The sequence below is a fragment of the Equus quagga genome, chromosome 20, assembly GCF_021613505.1.
Source record: "Equus quagga isolate Etosha38 chromosome 20, UCLA_HA_Equagga_1.0, whole genome shotgun sequence".
Classification (NCBI taxonomy): domain Eukaryota; kingdom Metazoa; phylum Chordata; class Mammalia; order Perissodactyla; family Equidae; genus Equus; species Equus quagga.
The window spans coordinates 10,335,266-10,352,927 of record NC_060286.1 but is presented as its reverse complement, the minus strand read 5'-3'; the positions used below and the strand labels follow the sequence as shown (position 1 = coordinate 10,352,927).

At 39.5% G+C, this 17,662-nt stretch overlaps 2 protein-coding genes across 5 annotated transcripts in view; one reads left to right on the top strand and one right to left on the bottom strand.

Annotated features, from left to right (window-relative positions):
• LOC124230745 (zinc finger and BTB domain-containing protein 25) overlaps window positions 1–17,662 on the top strand; it is a 43,703-nt gene that overhangs the window by 17,375 nt on the left and 8,666 nt on the right. For 2 of the 3 annotated variants that reach the window (XM_046647083.1, XM_046647078.1), the window contains one exon: window positions 2,877–2,909. In XM_046647083.1, coding sequence (XP_046503039.1) covers window positions 2,877–2,903 — 27 coding nt within the window. In that variant the 3' untranslated portion in view covers window positions 2,904–2,909. Of the gene's footprint in view, window positions 1–2,876; window positions 5,090–17,662 lie in introns of those variants that run through there. The other variant, XM_046647079.1, reaches the window with a different exon arrangement.
• Window positions 12,208–16,959, bottom strand: LOC124230746 (A-kinase anchor protein 5-like). Of its 2 annotated transcripts, none has more exons than XM_046647084.1 (2): window positions 16,832–16,959; window positions 12,208–14,272 (listed from the first exon to the last, which is right to left on the bottom strand). In XM_046647084.1, exon 2 carries the CDS (start codon window positions 14,012–14,014, stop codon window positions 12,725–12,727), a length of 1,290 nt encoding a protein of 429 aa, XP_046503040.1. In that variant the 5' UTR covers window positions 14,015–14,272; window positions 16,832–16,959; the 3' UTR covers window positions 12,208–12,724. The 2 variants fall into 2 exon arrangements, with proteins under 2 accessions (XP_046503040.1, XP_046503041.1); XM_046647085.1 differs by lacking the exon at window positions 16,832–16,959 and adding an exon at window positions 16,061–16,077.

Genomic DNA, 17,662 nt, shown 5'->3' with positions numbered 1-17,662 from the left:
TTAGACAAGAGAATAAAATCTCCTGAGACTAAGATTCATCTGTGTTGGGGGGCCGGCCCCGTGGCTGAGTGGTTAGGTTCCCGAGCTCTGCTTCAGCGGCCCAGGGTTTCGCCAGTTCGGATCCTGGGCGCGGACATGGCAACACTCATCAAGCCACGCTGAGGTGGTGTCCCACATGCCACAGCTAGAAAGACCCACAACTAAAAATACACCACTATGTACTGGGGGGCTTTGGGGAGAAAAAGGAGAAATATAATCTTCAAAAAAAAATAGATTCCTATGTGTTGAGAGCATAATCTAACTAGCTGTTGATAGAGGGTGAGTCGTATTGGGAGGAGTTAAACGCATTGTTCTTTGGGGTCAGACCTTCATCTAATCTTAAACCTAAATCGTTTAAGCAGTTATTCAAACTCATAGTGCCCTCACAGATTTCACACAAATATTAACATTGATATCAGGTGTGTTAGGCTATTCAGGATATGTTCCCTAGCCTTCTTCAAGGAAAATTCTTTTTTTTCTCCTTCAGGTAACAGTTTTACTGTTTTTTTCCCTTCTATATTCTTTCCTACTTGCTCAGTCATTAGTCCTTGACACAAGAATGGTTGTAGCTAAAGGGTGGGATTGGGGTGCCTAGGAGTTGTGGGGTAGGTAGCATTTCGGGGCCGAGTGAGAGTTTGCTGCGGCTGACTGGCTGTGGTAGACAACATTAATTTAAACCGGAAATATATCCACCTTTGTTGGGTGTTAAGAAAATAGTGGTTAATTGTATTCTTATTCCTATTCCTATAGTTCCTTTTAATATTAGGAATTCAAAGCAAATGTTCTTTCCTTAGTCTTCATAATATCTTCTCTGTTTTAGGGAGTGGAAAAACGTTAACTCCATTTTGAAGAAAAAAAATCCCAAAAACTGGGTTGCCGAGAGCCAGTGAATACTGTTGTGTGACTGGCCCCAGGTTTATTTTTTTTTCATTCACTCAACAGGCATATTTTTAAAGTAACTGTTATATGATTAACACTGTGCTCTGGGTGTATTTTTTAAAGACATGATTCCTCACTAAGAAAAGCTACTTTGTATAGAAAAGTTCTTCCAGATAAACCTTTTAGTTTTGACTACATCATCTGCAAAATGGAGCTATAATCTTAGTCATATATTATGGCTTACATAATGATTACCAAGCTCTTAAAACTGCCAATGTTATACATACCTTAATCAATGTATCAGGCAAATACTAAACTGACATTTTCGCCTTGGATCAGCTTAGAATTTTCCCTTCTTTCTGGATCCTACATAGTTGTTTTCTGAAGAAAAACAGACTGTTTCAGTATTTGTCCTTATTAGCATATTGTCAGAACTCAGTATCTGATAAGTGAGGTCCACCTTGTAAGAAAACCAAGATTTCTTTGTATATATCTCTTGAGAGTATTATTTCTTGCTCTGATTTTCTGATTTCCCATCCGTAAAGTGGATATAAACAATCCCTACCTCACAGGGGTGTTGTGAGGATTCGTGTTAAAATTGTATTAAGTTCTCTCAGCATTATTGATAAAAACCAACAATATAAAGAAAACTACATTTATTCTGTAGCTAAACTTACTAACTTCACTATTCTAACCCATAAATTCTAGTACATCTGAGGAGCAGTCATATACTATTTAATGCTCAATAATTAATTGACAAAATTCTATTTTTATTTTTTACAAATACTGTAGAAACAGCAGTGTTGCTACAATTTCTCTTCCACCGTAGTTTAATCATCAGTGTTTCTCTTAGCGTTTAGCAAGGAGGATGTTTGTTCTTTGGCATTATTGGGAATAAAACCTTGCCAATTCCAGTTTACTGAAAGTTACCCCCAACGTGTTGTCTACACATAAGAAAAGGAACAAAAGCAATGGAGAGAATGACATTTTGTTTCTTTGATGCAGGTCATCCAAAAACTAGATGGGGACAAGAAATGGAATGGGGTTAACGTAGTAATTCATTATGTTCTATTCAGATAGTATTGGAAAAGGCCTCACTTAAACCTGAAGGAAATACATATTAATCATGGAAAAAGATAGTCTGGAAAATGTATAATTCCATTAACGTTTATTTGCATTGGCAAATTCTTGATGATATAACTCAGATCCTTGAGAAGTATGCTTTTTTTGTAGTAATTAACGTAAAATAGGCCATGTGAGGAGTTTTCATAATGTAAACTGTGTCTTTGTATGTTTTAAACTAAATATAGCTCTGTGGTATTTTATTATAATTAATTTTTAAATTGCTAAGAATGAAATCTGTACCTGATTATTCTCTGCTGTACTTCTGTGTTTGTATCGTTGGACTTTTTGAAAACTGGTGAGATTACACAGTCCCAAGCCTGAATGTCTTATATACCAGGAATCAGAAACTGTGACTTTTGTCTTCAAGACCTGGAAGAATCTTTGTGTTTCAGTCTGTATCTGTGCCACACTTGGTGACCTAGTAGCTTATTGCTCTGATGCAATTGACATTAACTGTCATCAGCTCTTCTGTTTTTTGCCAAATAGTCATTTAGTCAGATCAGATCAAATATCAACTTAAAATACTTTAAAAGAAACTTGGATTTTAAAAACTTCTACAATAAAAAAGGCCCACTGAAGAAATTTTCAAAATACAAGTTACACATAGAAAATACAGGAGCCTGAAATCAATGAGAGATTGCGTGGTTAGACTCTTCCACCTAAAGTACTGTGAGTTTGCTTCAGAAATACTCTTTTAGAAAGTTCTGTATCCTCTATATGGAATGAAAACAGTGGATTTCCTGTATTTTATCACGACAAATAAATTAATGTGACTTGGTCGTAAACAAAACCTTTTATTAGCTCAGCTTATAGAATGTGTTCTTGTTTTACAGCAGTGTCTCCCAAATGTGTCGTCCTAGTGTGAGGTAAGTGGTCTCTGCCAGGTAACATTTTGGAGGTATGATGCAGTGAGCCCAATTCTTGTCAACCCTGATCTGTGTTAGCAGAAAATTGGTGTCCTAGTCAAGTGCTTTCCAACTCCCATCCCTGGAGAGAAAGGTAATGTCTAGTCATTCCCCAGCCATGTCTTGCTTTGCTCCTTTCTTTCTTCCCTATTTACTCTCTACTATATCTCCTCCAGTACCATAATCTACAACAGTGGTTCTCAACCAGGATGTATTAGAGGAACAGAAGCAACAGGATGTGTGTGTATGTGTGTGTATGTGTGTGTATGTGTGTGTATGTGTGTACACAGTATGTGTGTTCATATATACAGTATATACAGAGAGACTGATTAGAAGGAGTTGGCTCACACAATTACAGAGGCTGAGAAGTCCCAAGATCTACAGTTGGCAGGCTGGAGACCCAGGAGACCCGATGGTATAGTTCCATTCCAAAAGCCAGCAGGTTCGAGACCCACAAAGGCAGGAAAACACCAGTTCCCAGCTCAATAGTCAGGTGGGAGAAGCTCCTCTTCCTCTCAGAAGGGTCAGCTCTTTTGTTCATTTGTAGCCCTTCAACTGATTGCCACATTAGGGAGGACAGTCTGCTCTCCTCAGTCTGCCGATTCAAATGTTCATCTCATCCGAAACACCCTCACAGACACACCCAGAACAAGGTTTGAGCAAATATCTGGGCACCCTGTGGCTCAGTCAAGTTGACACATAAAGTTAACCAGCACACAGGGTGATCCCTGTCATCCTGGGGACATTTGGTTATGTGGAGCTGTTTTTGGTTGTCACACTGAGTGGCGTAAGGGGCAGGTTGCTACTGGCATCTAGTGAGTAGAGGCCAGGGATGCTGCTAAACATTTCACAATGCAGTTTATCTGGGCCAAATGTCCGCAGTGCTGAGGTTGACTAAAAGCTTAAAGTGAGTTTTGCAATGGTTGTCAATAGCTAAAGAATGCAAAGAAAGTTAAATTTGGGGATTTATGCCCTAGTTATCTTTGAAGTTAATAATGTTCTTATGGAGTATGAGATGTGTTAGCTCTGAATTAAGTTCTATTTTTATTATCCTTTATGGAAGCTTTTAAAAAATAAAAAGTGTGATTATTAAAAATCAGAGATGTATTAAGCAGCAAGACAGTTTTAAATCTATTAATATAATGTTTGAAATAATTGTGTGTCTAAGAAGGTCTCTTTGTGAAATTAAAATGTCATCGTAGGTTGTAATTTGTGTAAATTTTTAATCTTGCCAAAAGGTGGCAGCAGTGTACCTTTTGAAAATCTATTCCACGTTAAGCTCAAATTTGGCGTCACTACTTAATTCACTATTTAGTAGTTAGCTACTGCCAGATCTTACTTTACTTTATAGAGTCATGACGAATGAGCATTTTTCTAGAATTCCATAATATATTAGGTGCTGAAATATCTTGACATCCCTCTTTGATCAAGATATTTCTAATTTACATGTAAATCTATTATAGCAGCAGCAAACTTTTTAAAATATCACATTTACTGTGATTGTTATATTCAGCATTTCTGAGGATTCTTGTAAGTCTTTAACAGTAAGGCTTAGAATTTCAGTCCCAATCACATTTGCTCTTCTAATCAGGCATCAAACTCAGTTTTTGGTGTTCTGCCTGGTCAAGAGATAAATCAGAGACATTTGAGTAAACACTCCTTGTTTCTTGCCTCTTGTTTCTTTTCTTCACATCCACAACCTGTGAGGTTGGCCTGTATATTATTTCCTGGAATTAATTTTCTCTTTCAACTATGGTTCAACAACTGACTTTGTAACTTGGTGTTCTTTATTCCTTTCTCCCCTCACCTCCATTCTCTGAGCAAGTTGAGACCTTCTGAATCTTGAATAGAGTTCTTTCACCTTCAGCTCTTCTTGCCTTCCAATAGTGAATACAGTCTGCCCTCTTTTTTCTCCCATCATTTCTGCTTGCAGCATTATTATTAATATTATCCTAGGACTTTGCAGCTCATCATCAAATGCTTGTCTTAAATTTATTTTACAGCTGATTAGCCAGCTTAAAGAATGAACCCACTTCCTCTAAAATAAATTCTCTTCCAGTGTCTATACAATGTTGAAACTTTTTTCATTGAAACAACATGGTGATACTGTATCAAAATAATGAAAATAAAGTATTTTCCCTTAAGCTGTTAGAAAACCATGGCGTCCTTTCTTGTCCGAAGTCTGCGGGAACAGCACTGTCCTGGGAGGGGTTCTCTGCACAACTGGACTGGTCCTGCTCTCCTAGGAACTGGGGGAGAAGCTTGTGCAGGAAGGAAGCTTGAGAAGGAGGCCCTTATCAGCTGTAGTTGTCACCCCTTGGTGGTCTATATGTTATACTCAATTTCAGGAAGTACAAGTGTACAAATGATTGAATTTCAGGAAGGTCCATGTTAGATTTTTGTGGACCAAACAGGCTTTTGAGGGGTGAGATCTTGTGAATTTACTGCTGCCACATTTTTCTGTAGTGGAAGGTATGTGGTGCTTAGTCCAAACCATATGTAGGTAAGTATCTAATTAGAAAATTTTTTTTGGTAACTGGTATTTGTAATAACTGCCTTGTAGGGAGGAAAATCTAAGAACCTGTGCTGGTTCTTTACAAAAAGGATATAACATTTGCAAATGTAAGGGGAAAGGTTTTAAAATGCAGACCAAAGATTCCAGTGGAGTGAGTCTCAAAAGTTTTTTTGCTGGACCAGTTCTCATTTCCCAACATTGCCCTTCTTACACATATATGCAAAGTCTGGTGCTATGAGCTCAGAGGTTACTGTCCTCTTTCTAGCACAGTATTTTAAAGTGTGGGAGGGCAGGCATATAAACAGAAGACTCCTCTTTTTACTTTAACCATCTCCTGTTTCGCAGATCTCTCAGACTGTTGGCTACATTCAGAGCCACCACGTATGACCGTGCAGATTGTGCACAATAAATGCTCGGGGGCGCCACTCAACAAATGAGTGCTGCTCCTGGAGAGGGGCTATGCACAGTTTGCACAGCTGTGCATGGCAGCCCTGACTTTCCCTATCCTGGCTTAAAGGTTGGGAGTAAGAAGCCCTGATTTTGAATTTCTGCAGCAAGTAGCAGTTTTCACTGATGCAGCCAGGAAATTATATTAAACTAAAATACACAGGTGATAAAAAGAACAATGAAATCAGAATAAGGGAAAAACAGTACTCCCGAGGTGACACAACTTTATATGTTTGTCAAAATTTGGAGGACCGAACTAAAAAGGGTGAATTTTACTGTATTTAAATTATACCTTCATGGAAAAAAAATATTAAAATCACCCAGATGAATATAGATAAGCCTTAGAGTTTAATGAACCATAATGATTGTCATTCAGTATTAACCCTTCACAGATCAGAAAAACATCAGCCAGACATTAAGGGTATGTAGGAAACTCATAAAACTAAAAAGGTAATTCTAAGCAAATTCAGTCTGAAATCAGTGAAATTACTGATAAGGCCGTTTGTGGCACATCTGGATAAAAGATCAGAAAATTAGGTTGACTTTTTTCACCTGAATTGAGTAGTGACCAGTTGTTTCAGCATTCAGTATATCTCAACTTTACACAGAGCACAAGGACGGTTCTAACTAGTTCCGATCAGGAGGATGGACACACTCTGGTGCTAGATGACCTGTTTAAAAAAGAGCAGTGATATTCTAAGGTTTTTTGCCACAAATGGCTGTTCCACATGGAACCTCTGCATTGTAGTTTATATATGAGGATATCTGATTGATTTGAGCATGCATGTCTCTAGCTGCGTTAGTTGTGACTGATTGATCACAGATGTGGTCCAGAGACCCACTGACCAGACCTTCTTATAAGTAGGAATTTGGGAATAAAAAGTTCGAGTACAAGTGTACAAATGATTACATCTGCTTTTGTGTCACCCTGTGTTCCCCATCTCCCAGGAGTGCAGGGGTGGGAGGCCTGGATTTACGGTCACAGGTATAGCTGTGAACAGTGTATGAAAGGCTTAATCACTTCCCCCTAATTGCACTGTCATAAAGATCAAGATAAGGCTAAGGTTCTATTCGAGTTTAGCTGCAAAGCACATGGTGGGCAAAGTGCATCAGTCTTGCTAATGTGCAGAAACTGCTGGACCCTGCTGCCACTGCTGTTATGGTAGGTTGGAATTTTCAGACAATTTTTAGTTTGGAAGTTTTCCAGGCTAGGGGGCGCTGCACCATCCTCCCCTCACCTAGATTCTCCTGAATTGTTCACGGTGCCTTTGCCCAGCTTTGCTGAGGATTTTCTGCAGATGTGTAGTATGTTCATGTACACACACACATATGCTCACTCTCTTTCCTAAGCTCAGGAACTTAGCCCCTAGTGATCACAAGCTTTCAGGGAGAAAGGGAAAAGTAGTTACTCACATAGGGGTTGGGGACTCCAGACTTCAGCTTTAAAGGGAGTTCTAAAAAGGGGTTAGCAGAATTGCAGGAGAGGACAAGTTTGCAAAAAGTAGTGTATCTTTCTTTTACATTAGAAAGATGTGATTTAATATAAATTTTAAAATTCTACAAATATGAAGTATTAAGTACCTTATGTACAGTGTTTGTACGTTAATAAGACATTTTGCTTTGGAACAAGGTTTAGTTTTACGACTTTTAAGGCACTGTCAACTTTAAATTGGTCCCAAGATTGGAAAGTCCACTCTTTCGTCGAGCCCAGTGATTATCATTGGGTGGTGCTTCAGAGAAAACAGAGTTGACTGTCAACATTAGGGGAATAAAATCAGTGTTTTAGTAAACACAGAACTTTCAAAACACCCAGCTTTAACCAGGCACCATCTGAATCATTTACATTTTTCACATCAAGATTGTTTAGTTATTTGGAAAATCATAAAGATTAGTAATTCATAGTTTAATGTAGAAAAGACAACTGAGTACAGCAAGAGAGAGAACAAGTGCACTTCTGTCAGATTCATAGATGGCATCAAAATCAGAATTGCCGTTTAGATGGAGAGAGGTTAAAGAAACAATTTGAGTTCTAGGTGTCTGTGCGTCTCTTTGCTGGAGGCAGCTCTTTAGGCATATGTCGTTGTGAAGTCTATCCCACACCCCATCAGCAGATAGCTACTAGAATGTTCGGTAGTGCTAACTCAGTAGTTCCATCAGTGTGATCTTTATATTTTTAGGAAATGAAGATCATATACCACGTTTCTCTTAAAAGATTTGGATAAATTAAATAAACATGAGCCAATACAACATTTATTCTGTATTAATAGTATATGTATTAATTCAGGTTGAAATCTTTTTTTTACAGAGTATTATTTCTTTAATATTAGCATCTGATCCACAATAATATAGTACTAATTTAAATGAGAAATACAAAATGGAACTTTTACTTTCATAATAGCTCATCCACTTAACATTTTTATAGACAAAGAACTACTATAAATATGTAACATTACGCAGGTCTTTTTTTGCACCTGTTCACAAGTCAGAATGAATACACTGTTTAACTACTGAGAGACTGAATGCTTTCAAACTGCTCCTGTATTTATATGACCACCTCCCCACATCAGACAGAGTTTATCCCTTTCTCTCTGTTCTCCCCCCTCTGGCACTCACGATGCTGCATTACCTGTGGCTCTTGGCCTCAGCCCGTCCCAGTTACACTGCTGCTGCTCCCTAGGTTGAGCTCTGGGAGGACAGGGAGCCTGTCCCCTTTATCAAACAGTGTTTGGCATGTGTTATACCCAACACATGTTGAATCAAGTTGAATTTAATCAGGACATCTAAGTTTTATGTAGCTTCCTTCTGTTAAATCTTTGTAACTAAATAAGGATCATTACAAAAAATTCTTTTCAAAAGTGTACCATAAAATGTACCATATATTGAAAATTTGAATTCTGTATAATAAGAAACTTCATGTTACACAATAAAACATCATAGGAATTTGAACCTAAAGAACTCTAAGCCTTAAATGAAGATTTTTAAAAATGCAGAAATGGCAGGCAGAAAAGTCAACCCCTGAAATATTGAATATCAGGAATTAGAAAGTAGACTTTACATATTTAAGTAGAGAATCTTTTCAAACAATGGGATTCTAAAGCCTAACAATTATTTTAAAAATTGTGCTTTAAATCCCCCCAAAATTAATTCTTAACTATAAAAAATAAGGCAACTTGAAGTTAGAAATTTACTGGTGAAGTTAACTGGATTGCATGCGGCAGCCAGATTTGACTGGGACCCTCTCCTGACCCACGTCTCTCAAAGCCTCTAGCAGCAAGGCTATTCACACACACTAGTGAAATAACATAATCTCTCAGAAGTAAATCAGAGGGTTTCTAAGGCTCCACTCAATGGTAGACCAATTAAGATCATCACAGACTTCATGCTGTCAAATAGATTACCTTGAAAGAAAATTATGCAGACGGCTTTTCTGAACTCCATTTGTGCCACATGCTTCTTATTCTTTGAGGTGGAGGAGGTGGCAGAGAGCATAATTTCTGTTTGAAAGTTCTTTTGTTTTCTGCTACTTTTACTCAAATGTTATCGGCTACTATTTTTATATCCTACAAAGTACTTTAAGAAAATGTAAGTGAATAGTGCTCCATGAAATAGAGGAGGATTTTCATATTCACTGGGTTGTAAAGCACAGCGAATAATACTTGACTTTTAAAAGGGGGAAGATGATATGCTGAAAAAATTAAAAAGCATCTAATAAACCAACCAGCCTTGTAAAATTCTGAGTTCAAAGAGAAAGTGAATCCCAGCTAATTATTGTTCACTAAAAGCAGCATTTATAGCACAGCAAATTTAAATGAAAATTAATATAGTGTTATTAAATTGCCTTTTAAACAATCATTTACATATTGTCAAATAGATGTGAATTGAATAAGAATCTATTTCATTTAATGTCTTGCATATAAGATCAAATTGCGTAAAATAAATGCCATTATAATAAAAAATATTTTATGGGAGACCTCCAAGTCATCTGATTCTTAATTATTTCTATAACAAAACAATTTGGGTCACTTTAGAATTCACTGTAGTAGCATTTGACCAGTTAGATTCCAGATTCCTTTTTCAAACTGGAATCCTTATTTAATTCACCAGATAGTCTCAATAGAAAATATTGAGGAGAGAGGCCAGCCCAGTGGTGCAGCGGTTAAGTGGGCACGTTCTGATTTGGCGGCCCGGGGTTTGCCGGTTCGGATCCCGGGTGCGGACATGGAACCCCTCATCAAGCCATGCTGTGGCGGGCGTCCTACATATAAAGTAGAGGAAGATGGGTACGGATGTTAGCTCACGGCCAGTCTTCCTCAGCAAAAAGAGGAGGATTGGCATATGTTAGCTCAGGGCTAATCTTCCCCGGGGCGGGGGGGGGGGGGGGGGGGGGGGGGGGGAAAAAAGACGTCGGGGCGGGGGGGGGGGGGGGGGGGGGAAGACTGAGGAGAAAACAACCATTTAAGAATGAATGCAAGTAGAGTACATATTTCATCACAAAAATCAGTCAGTTATAGTATATTCTAACCAAAAATATATATCAAACTACAATGAAAAAAAATAGAAACCTAGGTCTCGTTAGATAAAATGTTATTTCTTAACAAAAAAAATTCATTACATGTATTTACCTCGTTTCTCTTTTTAAAACTCCCAAATAAATTGCCTAAACTTTTCAAAATATTTTCAATAACTGATAAGAGCTGTACTTTTTGCTCAGGCATGAGAGATTACTAAAAACTTAAAATGCAAGTATATTGGCTTGAGCCATCCTTGCAGTAAATAAAGGCAGGATTCTTCAAAACACTGTAAAATGCACCAACTTTAATCAGGTTTTTAAAATTGTTCATTTTTAAATATGGTATGATATTTGCTGGTAGCTGTCCAAGTCTGTTAGCACCACATAGAGTGACTTAAAAAGAGTATTTTTAGGAAGGATGACTTAGCAGTCTTTTTTTAAAAAAAAGTTTAAAAGTTATATAATCAAAATTTCTTAAATGAATTTCTTGGGTCATGTGTTTTGAAAGATCCACTTTTCATCTTGCTAAATTGGAGGCGTTTAGTGGGCCCCCCTCCCCAAAGTTTATAAGCATGAAGGTAGGAAAAGCTGGGGGAATACTTTTGCGCTTCAGCAAAGAACCTTTCTCATAATATCCATTATTTGCTTCATTTCCAAATTCAGATAAGGTTCTTCTGCCAGAGGTCTCAATATGTACTTACAGAAAGAAACAAGATTCTATAGGACAAATTAGCACGCACTTTCCATATGCAATCCACAAATAATGCAGTAAGTCACCAGCTCATTTAAAATCATCTAAGGTACATTTTTTTCTCCAAGGATGTACAAATACTTTTTTAACAAACACCTTATACCTCGAGTGAAAGCTTTCCATGACGTCATCTACTTTCCGAGTAACACTGTCACTCAGTTTAGACAGTGGGGGACTGCACAGCATGAACCCTAGCCTCTGAGGCAGGGAGCTTGTTGTAGTAGTGTGGTCATTTTACACAAGAAACGATTGAAATAGAATGACTTTTTCAAAAAAAAGGCAATCATTGATGAGATTGATGATTTAAATAACTAAATAAAATGCAAATAAGCCCTTCTCATTGTTATATTAAGTTCACTATTTTGTAAGGGATTAGCTGGACTAAAATATGGATGAAAAAGTTAATTTTCAATATCCATGTAAAATGTTTTTTACTGGTGTCTCAACAGACAGGCACAATGAAAGAATACTGACATTTAAAGTATAATGTGCTTTGGCAATAACTTTTCACTTTCTGTTCAACCGTGTACTTGGCTCATTCTAGGTCAAGAATGAATAACATTTTCACTAAATTATTGTGATTTCCTAGGAGTTTTACTGCCAGGCTGGCTTTGAATTCCCTTTCCCCTTCTCTTTGAGAGGCTGAGGAGTATGGCTCTAGAGAAGTCATCCTGACAGATGAATCCTGTTATCTGCAATATTTGTTACTTGGGGAGTTTGCCTTCTCCTAGATGGAAAAGAATGTTCCACTCCTGTTGTTTTTCTTCTTGCTGTTGTTTTAGTTTTTGTTGCCAACTTTTCAGCAGATGATCCCATGCAGAAACGGATTTATACAGGTCTCTTTGAGGCAGAAGAAAGATGGAGAGGGAAAATGCACTCCCTGCTTCCACACCTTGGCACTTGGTAATTATTTGCCTGTTTGAAGCAATTTGTGAATGGCTTTTGTAAGGGACATGAGAAAGACCGGAAAACCACTCATGTTTAATTCAAATATGCATATTCTGCTGAAACTGGGAAAACGCAATATTTTTTTGAGGTAAGACTACTGCCTAGGAGTGTAACAACTCTGAATCACACATTCACAAAAATAGCTCACCTTATTCACCGTTTCAAACAACATAAAAGTGCACTGTAAAAAAAAGTTTTTGGAAAACTGAATGGGATGTTAACCAATACAGAGGGTTGAACTATCACAAGGAAACCAGGCTTTGTGACGTCAGAGGATATCAAAGAGCTTATGGCATACTGTAAGAGCTCCATAAATACATCTTCTTCCCAGCATCTCAATCACCACATGTGATTTTAGCAGCTCCGTCTGTGTCTCCTTGCATCGTAGTCTGTACTGACTTCCTCCAACCCAGAAGTGACTGCATTTCAGTGTTAGGGAGAGTTTTATTAACTTGATTAATTCTTTAGCACTTCTGGGCTGGAATTATACCTTTAAATTCCACAGATGATAAATCTCTCATTTGTTACTGCGTAAGAAATGCCACACACATGTAAAATAATTCATCATTAAGCTTTTTTTTCCCTCCCATGATCTGGAAATTAAGTCACTGTAGAAGGTTGTTTATTTTCTTGTCATCAGAGGCCATTTCATTGACGAGCTGTTCTATAGACAACTGGATAGCATTCTTGACAAGAGAAGAGGCTGTTTCTATTAAAAGTGTTTCATATTGTTCTGAAGTTCTACCTTCAAAACCACTGTCATTAGCAAAAACTCCTACTTGCTCATTTTCCATTGACATTAAGAATTGCTTAGGGACATTTTTAGATTTCTTAACATCAAATTCACTGATTTCAGTGTCTGTAATAATAATAGCAATTGGCTCCATTCTTTTGCTTTCTTCTGGTTTGGGTTTCTCTGCATTGATCTCATTTTCTTTAAAGCCTGATTCCTGGCTCAATTCAGTGTCTTTTGGCTTACTCTCTTCAGCTACAATCTCTCTACTTTCATAGTCTTTCCAATCTGGTCCACTTTCTAGGATACTGTTTCTGGCTTCTTCCACAATTTGTTGATCTGGGATTGCAGGTGAGGGCGAAACATCAGAAACCACTGGTAGCGGATGTTCTGTTTCTGAAATTTCAAGTGGGCTTGCCTGCTGGGGTTGAACACTTTGCTTTTCCTCAGTCATCTCAATATCTTTTTCAAGAATTAGAGTTCCTGTTTGAATAGCAGAAGGCCCCATATCTAACCCAACTTCTACTGAAATCACTGTCTCTCCAGGAGAAATTATGCTGTTGCTCACATTGAATTCACAGACCTCATCAATCCCTTTCTGAGAGACATCTTCACTTACATCCTGGGTGACCTTGGTCTTTGTGGCCTGGTCATCTGATTGGGTCAGAGTTTTTGTATCCAAACTTTCAGCTTCTCCCTGGACTCTGATGCTGCAGTCTGAGTCTTCAATAATTTTGGAATGATTACTTCTTTTCTCCCCTTTGGAGAATTTTATGCAGGGAATCTTAAGTCTGGATTTTGCCTTTTTCTTAGAAGGATCAGCATCTTCAGCATTGATTTCAGGTTGCACTTTAGCCTCAAAGAGCTTCTGCTGCTTTGAAGAATCTGACCTTTTCCTGCGTGTTACAAGACGTTTGATTGAGGCCCAGGCCCCCACTTGGGGTTGTGGCTGATCAGAAGCGCCTGCTTCTAGGGGACACTTCCTTGCCACACCAGCAGCGTCAGAGCCGACTCTGGGCTTCACCGCTTTGGCTGGTTTCTTTCTTCTCTTGAAGCAAAGCATCGATGCCTCTTCTTCCTGCCTCTTATCCTGAGGACTAACTTCTGCTGGTCTCTTCTCATCCTTGCTTTCTACTTGAATTTCAGAAACTGTGGTCTCCATTTTTACATTACACTCTCTTTCTCCAGAAAACTGTATTCCTTCTTCCTTAGCAGCCTTTTATGACAAAAAGGTGGGCAAAAACATCATACTAAGTAAAATTTCTTCCAGGTGTATCCACTCTTTTCGTCTTACTCCATATAGTTGTTAAGGAGGTTTCTCCAGTATACAAATGCCTAGTTTCTCTATTGTAATTTCTCTCTTTAATTTCTTCACGAAAGCCCTTTACTGGGTAGATTTTTGTTTTATTTAACGATCAACCTGATGAGAGAAAAGAGAGTGGTGTTTTATTTCACCATCAGCCTATTGTTTTCTACAGAAACTATTTCAGTTGAATGTATATGATTCTACTAGGCATGTTTCCCATATAATAACTTACTGAAATGAGTAGAGAATAAAAATTGAGATTTACTTTACCCCTATCAAAAAGATTTCAATGTGAATCTATTTTGCTCTGTTCTCTTTGTTAAAACTTCATTTTTGATTACTCTGAAAATCTGATATTATTTTATCAATTCTTTAGTTGGGCTGTCTTTATGAATTGTTTATGACTCTGAATTGCAAGTTAACAAACAAAAAAACCGGTGAAGGGCAGGATGATAAGCAAGCTAGTATAATTTTTACTACATGCAATAAAGAATTCTGAAGCTGCAAAGGATCTTAGAGATTACTCAAGATTATTCAGGTCCAGCCAGATGGAGAAACTGAGCTCCAGAGTGGGCAGTTGGCCTGCTGAAAGCCATACAGCTAGATAAGGTCATAGCCAGAGTTAGAACTGAAGACTTTGACTCCCCACTGTTCTTCCCATTATACCATAAGGCTTCTGTTCTAAAAATGTATGTTCCATCAAGGAGGTGCTACTTTTCATACATACTCTTGGGAAATTTAACATTACTGTCATTTTCCACTCTCAAATTTAGTTATATAATTTTGACATTTTTCCCCCCAAGTATCTGCTGTTCAGACATTTTCCATAATGAGCACACAGTTGAAGGTCAGTAAGAGTGAATGATAATAATAGCTGACATTTATTGAGCAACTCCTGTGTATCAGGAAGTGCTAAGCACTTTTACTTACATCTCTATTCCTCCCCACAACATCCCAAAGTCAGTGGGTGGTGGCATCACCATCTGCAGATGAAGAAATGGGGCTGGAGAGGTTAAGCAACTTGCCCGAGATTACGCAGGTAGTGGGTAACAGAGCTCAGGGTCACCCCAAAACTGCCTGTTTCTGAAGCCTATGCTCTGAAATGGCTTTAAGAATTTCATCAGAAAAGGGAATTGTTTGCAGAATCCCATCTGCTCTAGATTCACTAGTCAAAAATTTATGAAATGGTTTAATGGTCATTTAACCATAATGCAAGCCCATCAACTCATAATTAAACCGAGATTAGACTACATTCTTGCTATCTGAAAATCGAGCTTTTGAAATTCTTTATATTTTGTTTTCTTGGTTCTGGAACTAATTTGAAAGCCAAATATAAGTTGATAAGCTATGCAATTGGCAAACTGACTAGTTATATATAAATATAAAGGTATGTTTTAAAATTAATCCACAGAATGGTGTGATGGTACCGATGAACAGAGATGTGAGGTGATCATCTAACAACATTCCTAAGAATTTAGTTGATGGATGTCCTAAAATAAGCAAAGAGACTCCTTCCTTGTACTGTTTTTATGTAAATCCTTCATTGTTGAAAGTTTATTTCAGTAGCTCCTGATTTTGTGAACCACAAAAGGAACTAGAACTCTGAAAATCAGTTTATGATCTAAGAAAATATTCCCTTAGGTTGGGTGGTACATACTCCATGCCTCTGACAGAAAGACAGTCATCCTAAACAACACTGGAACGAAGATACGAACATTTTACTGCGTCTCTCCTCATGTAATGCTTCCGTCAGCACTAGAACCACACAGCTGGTTATAGCTCTTTGTCTTCTCACCTCTTGTGAGTTCTCAGCACCTGAGAGTTTTTGTTAACCAGAGGATGTATAACTAATAGAAATATTGACATTAGATCACGTTTAGGAATGTATCATTTGAAACTAACCTGGATTGCCCGAAGACAACTGTTTGAGAAGCTCACTTGAACATCTATCACACTGTAGAAATAAAACAAATACTCAAACAAAAACCTAACTGAAATCGGGAAAATGCAGTCTGTAGACAATAAAACTTTGCAGAATGTTAGATTGCAAACGATTCGTCTTTAACCTGCAAGGATAGTTTTATCGCCTCAGGAATCTTAAAGTCTCTATTCTCATTTCCCGATAGAATCATAAGTCCAATGCCACAGAAAATGCCCCTTCTCTTTTTCCCTTGAGCAGAGAAGCACGGAGGCGAAGGGCAGCCACTGCCTGAGAAAAGCAGCGACTCTCCCCCAGCGCCAGACGTGGACGAAGCTTCCTCCCGGAGGAAGGCGTCTCTCCTGGCTCGACGCGCTGTGGCAGGAGCTAGCGCGCAGCAGAAAGTACTCAAAAAGGAAAGTGCCGGGGGCGTGGAGCAGATAACCCAGCTTCAAGCTATCCGCAGAATTATAATGACCAGGAACCCCAAATCACATTTCCCCCAAAAAAGGAGAAAGAAGGAAAAAGCTAAAGGCAACTCATGCTTCTAGGACGGGCTGTCACGCGAGGAGGGTAGGTGGGCAGAACTGAGCAGGGTCGCGCTGGCTGAGATGCCTGGGACAAACGACCTTCCCGGTTCTCACCTCGGCCATCTCGGGGGCCTGGGTTCCCGGTGTCCAGCGGCACCTCTCGCCCACCCTGCCGCCCAGGCGGTCAGCGGACCGGACCCTGCAACCTCCTCGCCCTCCACTTACCGAAGACGCCGGGGTCCCTGTCCGACTCTGCTGCCGAGGTCGGGGGGCGCTCGCGGGGCCAGGCGCCTAGGCAGCCGGGAAGCCACGGTCGCACCTGGAGCAAGCAGCCCTCTGCAGAGGGACCGCAGCCCTGCGGCGCCCCCTCCCCAGAGCGCGGGGACCGACAGCCAGCCGCACCAATGCGTGCGGAGCGGGCGGGCGGGCGCGGGGCGGGGCCCGGGCGGCGGGCACGGGGCGATTGGAGGCCACCTGCCAGCAGCGTGCCCCCCCGCGGGAGCAGCCCTTGGCGCCCCTAGCCCGGGCGCGAATCCCCGCAGCGACCTCATCCGGGCCACGGCAGCCACAGCGAGAGAGAGCCGGCAGATGGGGAGGGGACCAGGGTAGTGAGCCCCACATTTTCGAAGACGCGAAGTAGAAAATCTGGTTTTAAATAATAGGCACTCCCATTGGAACCCACCCCCTACAACGAATATTTGGACATAGCAGATACCACATTTTAAAAGTAGGATTCAAAACTGTGCCGTGTGAAGTCTCATTTGGAGAGAAAATTAAATTTATGAATTGAAACAGAAAAAAGCAAAACTTTCCCAGGAGTGCGTTTGGGTGTAATGAGACCACGGTTCATTCCCAGACTCAAAGGCCCGAGACCAGACCCTTGTCTCCCTGGTCTCGGGGGCAGGTAGAGATGATGCAACCTATGCGCAGCCGAGGCCAGAAGGGCACAGGAACCCAGCTCCACCCATCTTCCATACCTTTTATATTTCCAAAAATAAGTTCAGGTAGATGCGGGTTACCCCTTCAGGATATTCCTGGATGTCTACTTAACCTTGT

Excerpts from the sequence above, each read along its gene's own strand:
- LOC124230746 (XM_046647084.1), bottom strand. The coding sequence starts at position 14,014 with ATGGAGACCACAGTTTCTGAAATTCAAGTAGAAAGCAAGGATGAGAAG.